Source organism: Hippopotamus amphibius, chromosome 10 (genome assembly GCF_030028045.1).
Source record: "Hippopotamus amphibius kiboko isolate mHipAmp2 chromosome 10, mHipAmp2.hap2, whole genome shotgun sequence".
Classification (NCBI taxonomy): Eukaryota; Metazoa; Chordata; class Mammalia; order Artiodactyla; family Hippopotamidae; genus Hippopotamus; species Hippopotamus amphibius.
In genome coordinates this window covers 23,456,247-23,473,506 of record NC_080195.1, presented here as the reverse complement: position 1 = coordinate 23,473,506, position 17,260 = coordinate 23,456,247, and the positions used below count along the sequence as shown (strand labels likewise).

Here is a 17,260-nt window from a genome sequence, read left to right as displayed (position 1 = left end):
AAATTCATCAATTAGTGCTAGCAGGTTTCTGGTAGAGTCTTTAGGGTTTTCTATGTATAATATCATGTCATCTGCAAACAGTGACAGTTTTATTTCTTCTTTTCCAATTTGGCTTCCTTTTATTTCATTTTCTTCTCTGATTGCTGTGGCTAAAACTTCCAAAACTATGTTGAATAATAATGATGAGAGTGGACACCCTTGTCTTGTTCCTGTTCTTAGAGGGAATTCTTTCAGTTTTTCCCCATTTAGAATGATGTTGGCTTTTGGTTTCTCATATATGGCTTTTATTCTGTTGAGGTAATTTCCTTCAATGCCCAGTTTCTGGAGAGTTTTTATCATAAATGGATGTTGAATTTTGTCAAAAGCTTTTTCCACATCTATTGAGATTATCACATGGTTTTTATCCTTCAGTTTGTTGATATGATGTATCACACTGATTTACGTATATTGAAGAATCCTTGCATCCCAGGGATAAACCCCACTATCTGATCATGGTGTATGATTTTTTAAAAAATATTCTTTTATTTATTTATTTGTTTATTTTGCTGTGTTGGGTCTTTGTTGCTATGCATGGGCTTTCTTTAGTTGTGGTGAGTGGGGGCTACTCTTCTTTGTGGTGTGAGGGCTCCTCATTGCTGTGGCTTCTCGTTGCAGAACATGGGCTCCTCATTGCCGTGGCTTCTCTTGTTGCGGATAATGGGCTCTTGGTGCGTGGGCTTCAGTATTTGCAGCACATGGGCTCATTAGTTGTGGCTCATGGGCTCTAAAGCACAGGCTCAATAGTTGTGGTGCATGGGCTTAGTTGCTCCGCGGCATGTGGGATCTTCCTGGAGCAGGGATTGAACCCATGTCCCCTGCACTGGCAGGTGGATTCTTAACCACTGTGCCATCTAGGAAGCCCGGTGTATGATTTTTTTAATGTGCTGTTGGATTCTGTTAGCTAGTATTTTATTGAGGATTTGTGCATCTATAGTCATCAGTGATATTGACCTGTAATTTTCTTTTTTGTGACATCTTTGCCTGGTTTTGGTATCAGGTTGATGATGGCCTCGTAGAATGAGTTTGGGAGTGTTCTTCCTTCTGCTATATTTTGGAACAGTTTGAGAAGGATAGGTGTTAGCTCTTCTCTAAATGTTTGATAGAATTCGCCTGTGAAGCCATCTGGCCCTGGGCTTTTGTTGAGAGATTTATAATCAGTCTCAATTTCCATACTTGTGATTGGTCTGTTCATATTTTCTATTTCTTCCTGATTCAGTCTTGGAAGGTTATATTTTTCTAAGGATTTATCCATTTCTTCCAGGTTATCCAATTGATTGGCATATAGTTGCTTGTAGTAGTCTCTCATGATCTTTTGTATTTCTGTGGTGTCCATTGTTACTTCTCCTTTTTCATTTCTAATTCTGTTGATTTGCGTCTTCACCCTTTTTTTCCTGGTGAGTCTGGCTAATGGTTTATCAATTTTGTTTATCTACTCAAAGAACCAGCTTTTAGTTTCATTAATCTTTGCTATTGTTTCTTTCCTTTCTTTTTCATGTATTTCTGCTCTGATCTTTATGATTTCTTTCCTTCTGCTCATTTTGGGGTGTCTTTGTTCTTCTTTCTCTAATTGTTTTAGGTGTAAGGTTAGGTTGTTTATTTGATACTTGTTTCTTGAGGTAGGACTGTATTGCTATAAACTTCCCTCTAGAACTGCTTTTGCTGTGTCCCATAGGTTTTGCGTTGTTGTGTTTTCATTGTTGTTTGTTTCTAGATATTTTTTGATTTCCTCTTTGATTTCTTTAGTGATTTCTTGGTTGTTTAATAGCGTATTGTTTAGCCTCCATGTGTTTGTATTTTTTACAGTTTTTTTCCTGTAATTGATATCTAGTCTCGTGGCGTTGTGGTCAGAGAAGATGCTTGATATGATTTCAATTTTCTTGAATTTACCGAGGCTTGATTTGTGACCCAGGATGTGATCTATCCTGGAAGATGGTTCTGTGTGTGCTTGAGAAGAAATTGTATTCTGTCGTTTTTGGATGGAATGTCCTATAAATATCAATTAAGTTGAGATGGTCTAATGTGTCATTTAAAGCTTGTGTGTCCTTATTTTTGTTTGGGTGATCTGTTCATTGATGTAAGTGGGGTGTTAAAGTCTCCTACTATTATTGTGTTACTGTCGATGTCCCCTTTTATGGCTGTTAGCATTTGCCTTATGTATTGAGGTGCTCCTATGTTGGGTGCATAGATATTTACAATTGTTATATGTTCTTCTTGGATTGATCCATTGATCATTATGTAGTGTCCTTCCTTGTCTCTTGTAATAGTCTTTAAAGTCTAATGTGTCTCATATGAGTATTGCTACTCCAGCTTTCTTTTGACTTCCATTTGCATGGAATGTCTTTTTCCATCCCTTTACTTTCAGTCTGTGTGCATCCCTTGGTCTGAAGTGGGTTTCTTGTAGACAGCATATAGAAGGGTCTTGTTTTTGTATCCATTCAGCCAGTCTGTGTCTTTTGGTTGGGGCATTTAATCCATTTACATTTAAGGTGGTCATTGACATGTATGTTCCTATTACCATTTTCTTAATTGTTTTGAGTTTGTTTTTGTAGGTCTTTTCCTTCTCTTGTGTTTCCTACTTAGAAAAGTTCCTTTAGCAATTGTTGTAAGGCTGGTTTGGTGGTGCTGAATTCTCTTAACTTTTGCTTGTCTGTAAAGCTTTTGATTTCTCCCTCAAATCTGAGTGAGATTCTTGCTGGGTAGAGTGTTCTTGGCTGTAGGTTTTTCTCTTTCAGGACTTTCAGTATATCCTGCCATTCCCTTCTGGCCTGCAGAGTTTCTGCAGAAAGATCAGCTGTTATCCTTATGGGTTTTCCCTTATATGTTATTTGTTGCTTTTCTCTTGCTGCTTTTAGTATTTTTTCTTTGTGTTTAATTTTCGTTAATTTGATTAATATGTGCCTTGGTGTATTTCTCCTTTCGTTTATTCTGTATGGGACTCTGTGCTTCTTGGACTTGATTAATTATTTCCTTTCCCATATTGGGGAAGTTTTCCACTATAACCTCTTCAGATATTTTCTCAGACCATTTCTTTTTTCCTTCTTCTTCTGGGATGCCTGTGATTCAAATGTTGGTGCACTTAATGTCACCAAGGTCTCTGAGAGTGTCTTCCATTCTTTTTATTCTTTTTTCTCTTTGCTGCTCTGTGGCAGTTATTTCCCCCATTCTATCTTCCAACTCACTTATTCATTCTTCTGCCTCAGTTATTCTGCTGTTTATACCATCTAGAGTATTTTTAATTTCAGTTATTTTGTTGTCCATTACTGTTTGTTTGCTCTTTAGTTCTTCTGAGTCCTTATTAACTGTTTCTTGTATTTTTTATTTTGTTATCGAGATTTTGTATCATCTTTACTATCATTACTCTGAATTCTTTTTCTGGCAATTTTCCTATTCCATCTTCATTTATTTGTCTTGTGGGTTTTTTTCCTGCTCCTTTGCCTGCATGGTGTTTCTTTGTTTTCTCATAGTAGTCCAAACTTCAGAGGTTGCTTGTCCTGGCAATAAATAAATAAATAAGACTGTCCAAGCCCCAGACTAATGGCAGAATGTTGAGTCAAATACTACTCAAGGAAACACATACATGTATAAGACACACAAATACTGAATCCATTAGCACATAAAGCACTAGAAAGACCTGACAGAAGAACACCAGTATGCTATCAGACAGTCAAAGAGAAAACCAACAGAAATTCAAAACCAAAACAAAACAAAAATAAAAGCAAATAAACAAAAAAACACCACACACACACACAAAAATCCAAGGAGATTTTGAAAGCTAGGATGAAATATAATAAAGAGCAAGAGTACCACCAGACAGAGTGAAGCTTCTCAGAATGAAATCAGACAATTATACTTAGAACTAAGATAATGACAAAACCTAATAATAAATACCAAAGCAGTGTGTCATCTGGAGAATAAAGCAAGGAAACAGCAGACTGATAATATTGCTTATATTAAGATAAAATAAACTTAGAAGGAATAGAAGACAGGGCAACAGAAGAGTGTAGTGTGACTGGAAATATGAAAAGAAAAAGAAATAGAAATGTGTAAAAGCGAGAGATGAAAAGAAGGTAGGAGAGATACAGTCAGTACTAGAAAAAACTTAGCTAGAAATAGATATGTATAAAAAGGCTAAAAATAAAAATAGAATAAACAAATATGTTATAAAATGTGTAGATCCCTTAGGACTAAGATTGTAATTAATAAAAAAAAACAAAAACAAAACAAACAACCATAAACTAGAACTGACCCCAGAATGGACCAGATCAATAGAATTAATACTAATATTTCTGTTTCCTTGAGGTCTCAGCTGTAAGTGTCCTTCTACCTGCCTTGGGCTTCTTGTATTATTCTGTGACCAGCAGAGCATCCTTTATTGTTCATCTGTAAGTGCTGGTGTGTGGGGAGAGAGGGTACAATAGTGGCTCCTTCCCCTGGGAGTGAGTGAGCAGTGGCACCCTGCCTGGGTCACGGGGCTTGAGCAGCTCAGGCCGAGAGAACAACTGCAACCTTCGCTCCTCCCCCCTGCTATGACTCCGCTGGTGCACCCTGCCTGGGTCACGGAGGCTCAGTCGGCCGTGGCGATGCCTGTTGTAGAGGGACGCTGGCGGCTCAGGTGTAAACAGGATGTCTCCAGAGCTGGGCTGCTCTGCGGGCTTTTGGCTCTCGACTGCAGGCACTCTAGGCCAGCCCTGCCCGGGGGCCTTTGTTATCCCTGAGTGTGTTAGCTAGGCCCACAGGGGTCCTTCCTTTGTCCATCGCAGGCTCTGAGAGAGAGGCTACACGCTCGGCTCCTCCCCCCTGCTTGTGAGTCAGCAGTATTGAGCCGCCCATGGCTGCCCAGCTTTCTGTGGTAGGCACTCTCTGCTGCGGATTTCTTCCATCCTGTTCTCTCAGTCCATCTCCCTACTGCCAACAATGTTTCTTACCCTGAACCAGTTTTCTGGTTCCCATGTTCCAGCTCCCAGACCCCCTGTTCAGCTGTGAATCGATATCTCAGTCTGGACACGCTGAGCCATGGTGCAGACCCTCCATGTGTTTCTCACTGTTTCCTGTCTGTCACAGCTCAGCTGCTTCATCCTCTGAACAGTCCCAAATGCCTCCCTTCTGACCCAGGGAAATTCCCTATTGGATAAGGGGTTTCCCTGTCAGATAAGGGACATTTCCCCAAATTTGGCAATCTCCCCTCTGTTTCAGATCCCCTCGCCCTAGGGTGTGGGACCCGTCCCTTTCCTTTCTTCTCCTCCTCTTTCTTCCTTTTTTTCCCCTCTGTCCTACCCGGTTATGTTGGGATCTTTGCAGTTCTTTCTGGTGTCCAAGGTCGTCTGGTGTTCAGCTGGTTCTCTGTGGGAATTATTGCATCTTTTGGTGTATTCCTGATGCATCTGTGGAGAGGGATGCACTCCACATCCTTCTACTTTGCCACCATCTTTCTTCCACAAACACCCTATTTTTAATGGCTCTCTTAAGGAGTAGAGCTGTAAAGAGGTCATGAAAAGCACACAGTCTGTCATTTGCAGGCAGGATTATTTCTAAATTGTTCGAAACTCCAAGTTTTTAAAAATCCTCTCATTTTAAATATGTGAAGATGTGTTCTATCCTAAGTAATTTCTCAAGGGAGAAATCTGGCATAATTAAGTTAAATCCCTTCTATGTTGTTTCCTTTTCTTCAGTTCTTGGAGGAGATAGAAGATAACTTTAACTGTTGTTTTGTTGACCATATAGTGCTTTGTAGAAATGTATAGTGCTAGCAAGGAACAAAAAGGATCATACAAAAGCAAGAAAACAAGGAAATGAGAAAAACCAGTGACTGTTCCAGATTATTCATCTCTCAGTAGTTGTTTTTTGAGGGTTTTCAATAATTAACTGCCAGAATAATTTTAATAGTCCACTCTGTGTTTATGATATGTTTTAGTTTGAAGATGGTGTATTGAATCAACTACTCAGGGTTTTTTTTTTTAATTAAAAATTGTTTTTAATTAAAAAAATGATTGTAGTAAGTCTGGTTAAATTTGTCACCATACATAGTTATCAAAAAAAATTTTATTTTGTGATAGGAACTTTTAAGATCTGCGCTCAGCAACTTTCAAATATGCAACACAGTATTATTAACTGTAGTCATCATAATGTCTGGTACATCCCCATGACTTATTTATTTTACAACTGGAAGTTTGTACCTTTTGACCCTCTTCATGTATTTTGCCTATCCCCTGATCTATTGCCTCTCGCAGTCACCAATCTCTTCTCTGTTTCCATGAGTCCTTTTTTTTTTTTTTTTAAAGATTTCACGTATAAGTGAGATCGTACAGTATTTGTCTTTCTCAGTCTGACCTATGTGACTTAGTGTAATGCCCTCAGGTCCATCCATGTGCATCCATGTCATGTCGCAGATGGCAAGATTTTGTTCTTTTTTAGGGCTGCAAAGTATCCCATGTTTGTATATAACACATTTCCTTTATCCATTCCTACATCATTGGGTACTTAGATTGTTTCCATATCTTGGCTACTGTAAATAATGCTTCACTGAATAAGGTGGTACATATATCTTTTTAAGTTAGTGTTTTCATTTTCTTTGGATAAAAATATCCAGAAGTGGTATTGCTGAATCATATGGTAGTTTTATTTTTGATTTTTTGAGGAACCTTCATACTGTTTTCCATGGTGCCTACATCAGTTTACATTCCCATCAACGGTGCACAAGGGTTCCCTTTTCTCCATATCCTCACCAGGACTTATTATTTCTTGTCTTTTTGATAATAGCCATTCTGACAGGTGTGAGGTGATAATCTCATTGTGGTTTTGATTTGCTTTTTCCTGATGATTAGTGATGTTGAGCATCTTTTCATGTACCTGTTGACCATCTGTGTGTCTTCAGAAAAATGTCTATTCAAATCCTCTGCCCCCCCCCCCCCCCTTTTTTTTTTGGCTGCGTTTGGGTCTTTGTTGCTGCACCTGGGCTTTTCTCTAGTTGAGATGAGCAGGGGCTACTCTTTGTTGCGGTGTGTGGGCATCTCAGTGAGGTGGCTTCTCTTGTTGCAGAACGTGGGCTCTAGATGTGTGGGCTTCAGTAGTTGCCATGCGTGGGCTCAGTAGTTGTGACTCACATGCTCTAAAGCACAGGCTCAGTAGTTGTGGTGCATGGGCTTAGTTGCTCCATGGCATGTGGGATCTTCCTGGACCAGGGATTGAACCCGTGTCCCCTGCAGGTGAATTCTTAACCACTGCACCACCAGGGAAGTACCTCTGCCCATTTTTTTAATTGGGTGGGGTTTGTTTGTTTTTTGCTGTTGTGTTCCATGAGTTCTTTATATAATTTGGATAGTAACCCCTTATGATATATGATTTGCAGATCTTTTTTTCTCATTTAGTAGATTGCCTTTTCATTTTGTTGATGTTTCCTTTGCTGTGCAGAAGCTTTTTAATATGATGTGGTCCCACTTTTTTGTTATTGCTTTCATTGCCTGTGCTTTTGATGTCAAATCTGAAAAATTGCCAAGGTGGATGTCCAGGAGCTTACTGCCTATGTTTTCTTTCAGGAATCTTACAGTTTAAGGTCTTATGTTCAGGTCTTTAGTCCATTTTGAAATAATTTTTGCATATGATGTAAGATAGTGGCCCAATTTCATTCTTTTGCATGTGGCTGTCCAGTTGTTCCAGCGCCATTTATTGAGGAGACTATCCTTTCCCTATTGTATATTCTTAGTGCCTTTGTCGTAAATTAATTCACCATATATGCATAGGTTTATTTCTGGGTTTTCTGTTCTGTCGCATTGATCTACGTGTCTGTTTTTATGCCAGTGCTGTACTGTTTCAGTTACTATACTTTTGTAATATAGGGAGTGTGATACCTCCAGCTTTGTTCTTCTTTTTCAAGATTGCTTTGATTGACAGGATCTTTCATGGTTCTGTATAAATTTTAGCATTGTTCTATTTCTGTGAAAAATGTCATTGGAATTTTGATAGGGATTGCATTGGATCTGTATTTTGCTTTGGGTAGAATAGACAGTTTAACAATATTAAGTCTTCCAGTCCACAAGCACAGAATATCTTTTCATTTTTTTTGTGTCTTCAGTTTCTTTCGTCATTGTCTTATAGATTTCAGTGTAGAGATCATTCGTCTCCTTGGTGAAATTTATTTCTAGGTATATTCTTTTTTTTTTTTTTTTTATAGGTAACTTTTATTTTATTTTATTTATTTATTTATTGGCACACGGGCTTAGTTGCTCCGCAGCATGTGGGATCTTCCTGGAACAGGGATCGAACCCCTGTCCTCTGCATTGACAGGCGGATTCTTAACCACTGCGCCACCTAGGAAGCCCAGGTATATTCTTTTTAATGCAGTTGTAAATGGGATTGTTCACTTCTCTTTATGATAGTTATTAGTGTATAGAAACTCAGAATTTTTGTATATTGATTTTGTATCCTGCAACTTTATTGAATTCATTATTCTAATAGTTTTTTAGTGACGTCTTTAGGGAGATATATAAAATATAGTCTGCAGAAGGTGACATTTTTATTTCTTCCTTTTCAATTTGTATGTCTTTTCTTTCTTTTTCTTGCCTGATTGCTCTGGTTAGGTCTCCAATACTATGTTGAATAAAAGTGGCATCCTTGTCTTGTTCCTGATTTTAGAGGCAGTGCTTTCCAGCTTTTCACTATTGAGTCTGATGTAACCTGTTGGCTTGTCATATATAGTCTTTATTATGTTGAAATACATTAACTTGGTATCTGTATTGTGGAGAGTTATCATAAATGGGTGTTGAATTTTGCTAAATGCTTTTTCTGCATCTACTGAGATGTCATAAGAGTTTTGTCTTTGATTTTGTTAATATGCTGTATCACATTGATTAATGTGCAGATATTGAACCATCCTTGCATGCCTGGAATAAATCTCATTTGATTGTGGTATGTGATTCTTTTAATGTATTGTTAATTTTGGTGTGTTAATATTTTGTTGAGATTTTTGCATCTATCTTCATCAGGGGTGTTAGCTTGTAATTTTCTTTTCTTGTAGCATACTTGTCTGGTTTTGGTATCAGGGTAATACTAGCCTTGAAAAATGAGTTTGGTGAACTGCTTCAGTTTTTTTAAAAGAGTTTTGAGAAGAACTGATATTCTTTCAATGTTTGGTAGAATTCACCAGTGAAGCTGTCTGATCCTGGACTTTCGTTTGTTGGGAGATTTTTGATTACTTATTCAATATCTTTTTTAGCAACTGATCTGTTCAGAATTTCTATTTCTTCATGATTCAGGGTTGATAGCTTATACGTTTCTAGAAATTCATCCATCTCCCCTAGGTTGTCCAGTTTTGTTGGTGAATGTTCATAGTAGTCTCTTCTGATTTTTTTGTATTCTGTGGTATTATTTGTAATGCCTCCCATTTCATTTCTGGTTTGAGTCTTCTGTCCATTTTTCTTGGTTAGCTGAGCTAAAGGTTTGTCAGATTTGTTTATCTTTTCAGAGAACCAGCTCATAGTTTCATTAATCTTTTCTGTTGTCTTTTTAGTCTCTATTTAAATTTATTTCCAATCTAATCTTTGTTATTTCCTTCTACTAACTTTGGGCTCATTTGTTCTTTTTTTCTAGTTCCTCAAGGTGTAAGTCTAGGTTGAGATTTTTCTTGTTTTTTGATGTAGGCATTTATAGCTATGACTTTTCTCTTAGAATTGCCTTTTTTTTTTAAACCTCTCCTAAGTTTTGGTACATTGTTATTTTCATTTTTTTCAAAGTATTTTTTTAATTTCTTCTTTGACCCAGCGATTAGTAGCATATTGCTTAATATCTACATAATTGTGAATTTTCCAGTATTCTTCTTGTAATTCATTTTTAGTTTTATATATGATTGTGGTCAGAAAAGGTGCTTGATGTGATTTGCTAAGACTTGTTTTGTGGGTTGACATATTAACTAGCCTGGAGAGTGGCAAGTGTGTGCTTGAGAATAATGTGTATTCTGTTGCTTTTGGGTGGAGTGTTCTTTATATATCTATTAAGTCCATGTAGTTCATGCATTGATGCCTAAGGTTGAGATTATTCATCTGTGGTATTGTCATCTAAAGGCTCATAGTTTGAGACTTTATTTCCATGATGAACTTCACCATCACCATTACAGTCCAGAGTACTGCTATCATGCTTTTTGCATTCTTGTTCTTATTAATTAATAATAATGAAATACCTTATGTCAACTTTCTTGTCATTGCTAGAGTAGTAGAAAATGAAAAATTTGTAATTGTCAACTGCTCAGTGAAAGCTAAAAGACAGCAAAGACTAGCCAAGTCTTTTATATTTTCTTTAAAGATGATGCAGTATTTTGGGCAATGCAGTAAGAAAACTGAAGGATGGCTGTTTATCTCATAGTTGCACACTCAGTTTTAGGTGATTTAATCATTCTTCCATTTTCTTACTGTTCTAACTTTTCACATCATAATTGGAAATAATTGGTGGATAATGATGAGTAAGTAACAAAATATTTTAAGGTAAAGGAAAAGTAAGAACACAGATTCCACAGTTTTTCCCACAGATTAATAAAAGGATCAAGTAGATCCAAATTGTAATTGCAACATAAGTTGAATTTTGTTCTATTTAAAACAATTTTGTTTCCTTTTTGTACTTTGGGTGCTAAGAATAAAAGTCTCAAAATACCAGTTCTTAAAAATAGAACTACTCAAGAAAGAAACTCAAGAATTAAAATTTGGTCTAGTGGACCCTAAAGGTATACTGAGGGTTAAAGGAAGTGGGAGTCTTTTGTTGTTTAAAAAAAAAAAAAAAAATTTCTTGGGTGATGCAATTTGGAGTTAACCGAAAATTTTTTCTTTATCTTTAAGGCGTTAGGGGACCAGATACTATTTGTAAACCGTCCTGATAAGAAAAAAATTCTTTTCTTCAATGATAAGAGCTGTCAGTTTTCTGTGGATGAAGGTGAGTCTTTTTTATTTATTTATTTATTTATTTATTTATTGGCTGCATTGGTTCTTTGTTGCTGTGCACAGGCTTTTTCTAGTTGCAGTGAGCAGGGGCTGCTCTTCATTGTGGTGCATAGGCTTCTCATTGCAGTGCCTTTTCTTGTTGTGGAGCACGGGCTCTAGGCACATGGGCTTCTGTAGTTGTGGCACTTGGGCTCAATAGTTGTGGCTCACAGGCTCTAGAGCATAGGCTCAGTAGTTGTGGTGCATGGGCTTCGTTGCTCTGCAGCATGTGGGATCTTCCTGACCCAGGGCGTGAATCCATGTCCCCTGCATTGGCAGGTGGGTTCTTAACCACTGCACCACCAGGGAAGCCCACAGGTGAGCCCTTCTGTATGGATACTTTCTTTAATTTGCAGACATGTTACAAATTTAGGGTGACAGAATTGATAGTATTTACAATACAGTTATAACTTAAATTTTATAATACTGCTTTTTTACATTATCATCTCTTATAGCTAATAACTCCTATGTCTAATGTATTATTTATCATGATGTAATTTGAAATATGTAATTTGAAAGATTTTAGGTTAATTGTACTTACAGTCATAGTATAGCAGTTCATGATTTCTTATGCTCATAGCTCAACTGTACCAAAGAGGAGTTTCTTTATTTCTGTTGTTTTACAAATATTACTTTTTATCTTGATGTGAAAGCTTGATGCAGGATGGGGAAAAGAATAAACTTTTTGGGGAGACTGATATTCTCTTAAATAACATGAATTTTTTCATTATCAGCTTGGATAAGAAAGGAGATTAATTTTTTCTCTCTGGCAGTTTTAGAGTTGTATGCTAAGCTATATGTTGTTTTCTACTAAATGTGTGATACTTATGTTGTGGATTTTAGTTTATTTCATCAATATTTTCAGGTAAAATAGTAATTAAACAAGAGTTTAGTCATGAGAAATTTCTTTTCTATGCAAGTAGATATTCTCATTTATACAAATATCTTTTACTCTAAATTTGTATTAATTTTGAAGTTTTATTAAAAGACAAGAAAAGAGTTGAACATTTTAATTATAAAATTTCAAAACTCCCAGCAAAATATTTTAACAATATAGAAAGACATATAGTACAATGGTAGTATAGACTCCCAACAGTGAAACTATCGCTGTGCCAGCCTGGTAGTCATATTGACTCTTTTTGTGACATTAAATAAAAGAGATTCTATTGAATGAATAATTTTGCCTAAGAAGTGCATTTATAAATCTTGTGCCTATAGAGCCCAAACCTGTCTTGATTATGATTTGTAATTTGTACAGTAACCCTAAGTTTTTCTTTTATGTGTTATCTGGCTATAGATAATCAGGCTTGTGGTGCTGTAGTTTCCTCAACCTAAAGTTACTTAGGTGACCATGGTTTTTTTTTAGGAAGTAGAATATTGTATTTTTGTGAAAATCCTCATTGAGAGTATCTTGTATTGATATATAGTTCTCAATAAATGTCAATTAAATGAAAATTTGCAAAGTATCCTGGCTCTTCTGTAATGCCATTTCTAATAAATAAGGTAAGCTTCCTCTATGTAAATAAGGTAGTAGTCAGTTCCTTCTCTATGTTTTAGTCATAAGTGCTCATGTAAGAAAGATTTGGCTGAGGAATTTTTGTATTGCCTGAGTCTCTTACTTGGAATTTTGGTGCGATGTAAACTTTTATAATTGTCAGATTGATTTCTTCCTTTTGAAAACTGTACGGATAGACTTGATGTTTAAGTCCTTTTGAGTTTAAAGAAACAACTGATTCCTTTATTCTTAGGCATAGTTAGTGCATTTGAAAAAAATTTTTGCAATATTAAAAAAAAAAAGACATCACAAGTATCACATGTTCAGATAGTAAGGAAGATCTCACAATGAAAAGCAGATGTGCTTTTCCTTTCTCTAATTCCAGTCTCTTTTATGGCAAGTAACTTAACTGGTTTTATTTTAGTTTCTTCTGGTAGTTTTTCCCATCTTGCTAAATAATATGCTTATACTGTTATTTATTTTTTTAACTTGAAACATTGTCTAATGATTTATTCTTAATCATTTTTTTTGATTCCAACACCTGTCTCTCTTTTCTACTTCCCAGTATAGTGCATCACTGCTTTTAGTTTCTCTTTGATTTATCTTGGCACTTTCAACCACATAAGCTTTCTCAGTGGGAGTTTTTAGTGTTAAGTCTGCTCTCTAGATGGCAGCATAGTGTAGCATATCTGTTCTGCAAGTAGATGTTTAAACTGAGGCAAGTGTTTGATAGGAGAGAGATTGCAGTGGCTCTATAAGAGTAGCATGAAACTGTAGGATTTCTTGATAGTATTTCACTGGAGAAATTTTAGGAGTACACTTTGATTTAGCAGTAATCCTCACAGTAGTCCTTGTACTAAGCCATTGTGATTTTTCTTGTGTGCTTTCTGTGGATACTGTTGTTTAACTTTGCTCAGTGTTTTCCTGTTTGTGTGTTTTTTACCTAGAGTTCTGTTCCTTAGTATTACCTGTTTTCATTTACCATGTTTTATGACCTTTGCTGGCTTAAACTATTCCCATCTCCTCATTGCTTGGCTATAAAGACAAAATGAAGATTTTCACCCCCACCTCAGATTATAAAAGTAAATCTTATATGCTTGTTAGTAAAATCCCACACATCTAGAAGAAAGTTCTGTAAATAGTTGAATGTTTATTTTTCTAGTTTACTTTCTCTATACTACAGATATTCTATGATTTTATGGGTGTGTCTGATGAATGGATTTTTAAACATTTAACATTGCTGCAGCAAATATCCTCACAGACCTTTATGGTGGATATGTGTATATGTATTTTTTATGTTAATGAAACAGACATACAAATCAGGAAGGTATTGGGAAGGTAAACAGTAAATTATCTTTGCATTTTTTAAAATATTTATTGCTATTGGTAAAATACATTACTAGATTTCTCACTATTGAACCATGCTTTTAGTCCTAGAGTAACCCTTCTTTGGCTTAAGTGTTTCTGTGTTCTTTTTTACTATTGTATTTAAGGATTTTTGCTTAGTGTAGTCAGTTTTCTGTTTCAGTGTGCCTTCTCAGGGTTTGGTAGGGTGTATGCTGGATTCATAAAAAGAGAAGTGCTGGTCTTCCTTTCTCCCTCCTTCCCACCCATTCTCCCTTTCCTGCCTTTCCTTCCTTACCTTTCTTTAGGAGAATGTTGGATTCCTTAAAGATTTGAAAGCATACACCCATGAATGTATCTGGCTTCCTTTTTTGGACATTCTTAGCATCTTCTTTGGTTATGACCTTCTTTAAGTTTTCTATCTTGTGAATCAATTTTGGTAATTTTTATTTTCCTACAAAAATCATCTATTTTAAATTCTGAAATTTAATAGCATGTAATTTTGTATAGTTTAGCCCTAGAACTTGTTTAATTTTGTCTGTTATTTTCCCTTTTTATTGCTCACTCTTTGTATTTGGACTTTCTCCCTATTTCTTTGTTAGGTTAGCTCTTGGTTTATCTGTTTTACTTTTGTTGCTGTTGTGTTTTGTTTTAAAAGAAAGTTATCAGATTACCCTTTACATATTAGTTTTTTGACTACTTGATCTGACCAGTGACGGAGCAAATGTTAACATCTCTTATTGCTTTTATATTTTTGTTAATTTTGCCAATACTTCCAATACTTACTGCTTTATATATTTTCCTGCAGTTTTTGGTTTATAAATGTTCTTGACAGTCATAGTTTAAGAATTGTATCCATAATCATTATTCAGTCATATTTAATGTTACTTTACTTGAAATTGAGCTTTATTTCATATGACTTTCTAACCCTTTGCCTTTTTAAAAAAAAAATTTGACTGATATATTTTTGCCCATTCTGTTACTTTATATGTTTATTTTTTTTAGATATTTCCTTTGTAGGTGGCATATAGTTTTAACTTTCTGAACCAGTTCGGAGTGTCATTTTGTATTTACTGTCTTCATTATCTGATATATTCCCCCTATTATTTATTTGTAAATTGTGTAGTTTATTTTTGGTTCATATATAAAGTAGTTCTCTTTATATCTTTAAGTAATTTGCTTAAACCTGTTGGTATCAGTTTATCAACTTTATTCTCTTTTTACTCTCTAGTTCATGTTTTCTGAGATTTTTGTTATAACCTATGATCATTTATTCATGAATCTATTTTTTCAACAAATACTTATTGATCTCCTGTAGTATGCCGTGGTCATTTTGCTATTGTAGGGGATACAGTGGTGAACAACATAGGATAGTGTCTGCCTTTATGAAGCTTACATTCTAAAGGGGAAAATAATTGCAAAATATTATCCAATAATATATAAAATATACAAAATAATGTACAAAGCAAAAAATGATTGCAGAGTGTATCAAATGCTGGGAAAGAAGTAAATGGGGTATGTGCCAAGCTAGTAAGATAATGGGAAGGGTGGAGCTCAGAGAAGACCCCTGTGAAAAAAGATGAAGAGTGAGATAGAACCAGCCTTAGGAAGTATTAGGACAGTGCCCGTGTGTGTGCAGTTGTGTAGGTAGAGCGCAAAGGCTGGAGGAATAACTGATTTTTTTTTTTTTGGTAAGCTGCTGGTTTTTAATTGTTTAATCAGATTCAGTGGGCTGTTTTTATAACAAATATTTTATAATATCTTCTTTGTTCTTGTTAAAATAAAATTCATAGGTAATATAATTTACCTTTACACAGGATTTCTTAAGTCAGTATAATACACTAACTGTAAAATAAAGAGAAAAAAATTGATTTATATTTTAAAAATTTGTTTCAATATTCGTAATTGTTCAAGCACATTTATACATACTAGAATATAAATGGAATATAAATGAAATAGCTGTTTACATTTTTATGTAGAATTACCATTGAATGTAATAGCTACAAGTGAACTAATAAAGGTGTGATTTACTGGCAGCTTACATACTATAATTGGTATTTTCCTTAAGTGATAAATAATTCTTGGTAAAGTTCTAAAAAATACGAGGTGTAGCTTTTCTGTGATTTTTTTACGCAGGTTAATTGTACTATATTTATATACATTATGCACTGTATATTCTTAGAAAATCAAGTGTGTATTAAACCAGTATACTTTGTTTATATATGTAAAACAGAATTGGGTTCTAGGCTCAGTTTATTATAAACTGGTATTTATCATTAATCTGTATACTTTCTAATAAAGATAGTTGGGAGAACACAGGGTTTTTCAACCTTGGCAGTATTGACATTTGGAGCAGAATAATTTTTTTGGTGTCAGGGTTGTTCACAGTGCATTGTGGGAAGATTAGCAGCATCCTTGGCTGCCTTAGATGCCAGCAGTGTACCTTTCCCCACAGTGTGACACCCCAAAATGTATCCAGTCATTACCAAAAGTTCCCTGAGGAGCAGAATTGCCCAGGTTGAGAATTATATTGAAGGTACAGTTTATATTTATGAAACAGAAATGGATATTATGATATGTGGTCTTCAAGCTTCTTTTTATGCATTCCTTCATTGAGCACATTCAGTGATGTGAGGTTTAGCAGAGTGAATGATTTCTGTCCTTGAGCCCAGGCCGAGGGGTGAATGACTTGGGTACACATATGGTACAGTATGTCATACATATGTCATTGTGGTGTTCATACAGTGCTGTAGAGACCCCGTGGGTGACAGGTACCTCAGGGGTAAAATGCCATTCTTTTAGTTGAAAGTGTTGATATGGTGTAAATCACTAATTTTAAAAACTGAATTTTTTTGTTAATGATTTAAATTATGTGTTTCCAGAGAAGACCTATTGAAAACAGATGCATATCTTAACATTTGTCTTTCTCACTGTCCATCTGTCTGTGTTTTTTTGTATTTTACTTCTCAAATGTTTCGTCTTAATTATGCTGATGAAGTTATTTGTTTTAGCCCACTAGGTGGCAGTATTAGCCATAGAACAGAAATCTTGAGTGAACAAGCTTTCAGTCACACTGAAGATTCACCCTTCATTCTATCTGTGATAGAAGCAAATGTCCAGAAAATGAGATATAGCATAAGTAAGGAGAGCGTCTGTTGTGTAGTAATTAAAAAGAATTAAATCGATAAGTGAACCCAGAGTAGCTGGACCTAGGTATGTGTTTTATTTCACAGAGGTGATTATTTCCATAAATCAGTATCTTATTCATTTAGGGGCAGTATAAATGCATTGGTCAAGAGGCTGGTCTGAGTAGTCGACCTGTAGGTTTAAATCTTGGCTCTGCTCCTTATTAGCTTCGGCAAGATACTGCCTAATAATACTTAACCCCTCTCTGCCTGAGATTCCTCATCTATAAAATAGGAAT

General features: G+C 35.6%; 1 protein-coding gene across 4 annotated transcripts in view; it reads left to right on the top strand.

Annotated features, from left to right (window-relative positions):
* Positions 1-17,260, top strand: part of GTF2E2 (general transcription factor IIE subunit 2) — a 70,363-nt gene that overhangs the window by 41,057 nt on the left and 12,046 nt on the right. For all 4 annotated transcript variants that reach the window (XR_009047798.1, XM_057697826.1, XM_057697825.1 and 1 more), the window contains one exon: positions 10,857-10,950. Coding sequence is in view for 3 of the 4 variants with exons in the window: in XM_057697826.1 (XP_057553809.1) it covers positions 10,857-10,950 (94 nt within the window). In the remaining variant the exon portion in view is untranslated. The remainder of the gene's footprint in view (positions 1-10,856; positions 10,951-17,260) is intronic.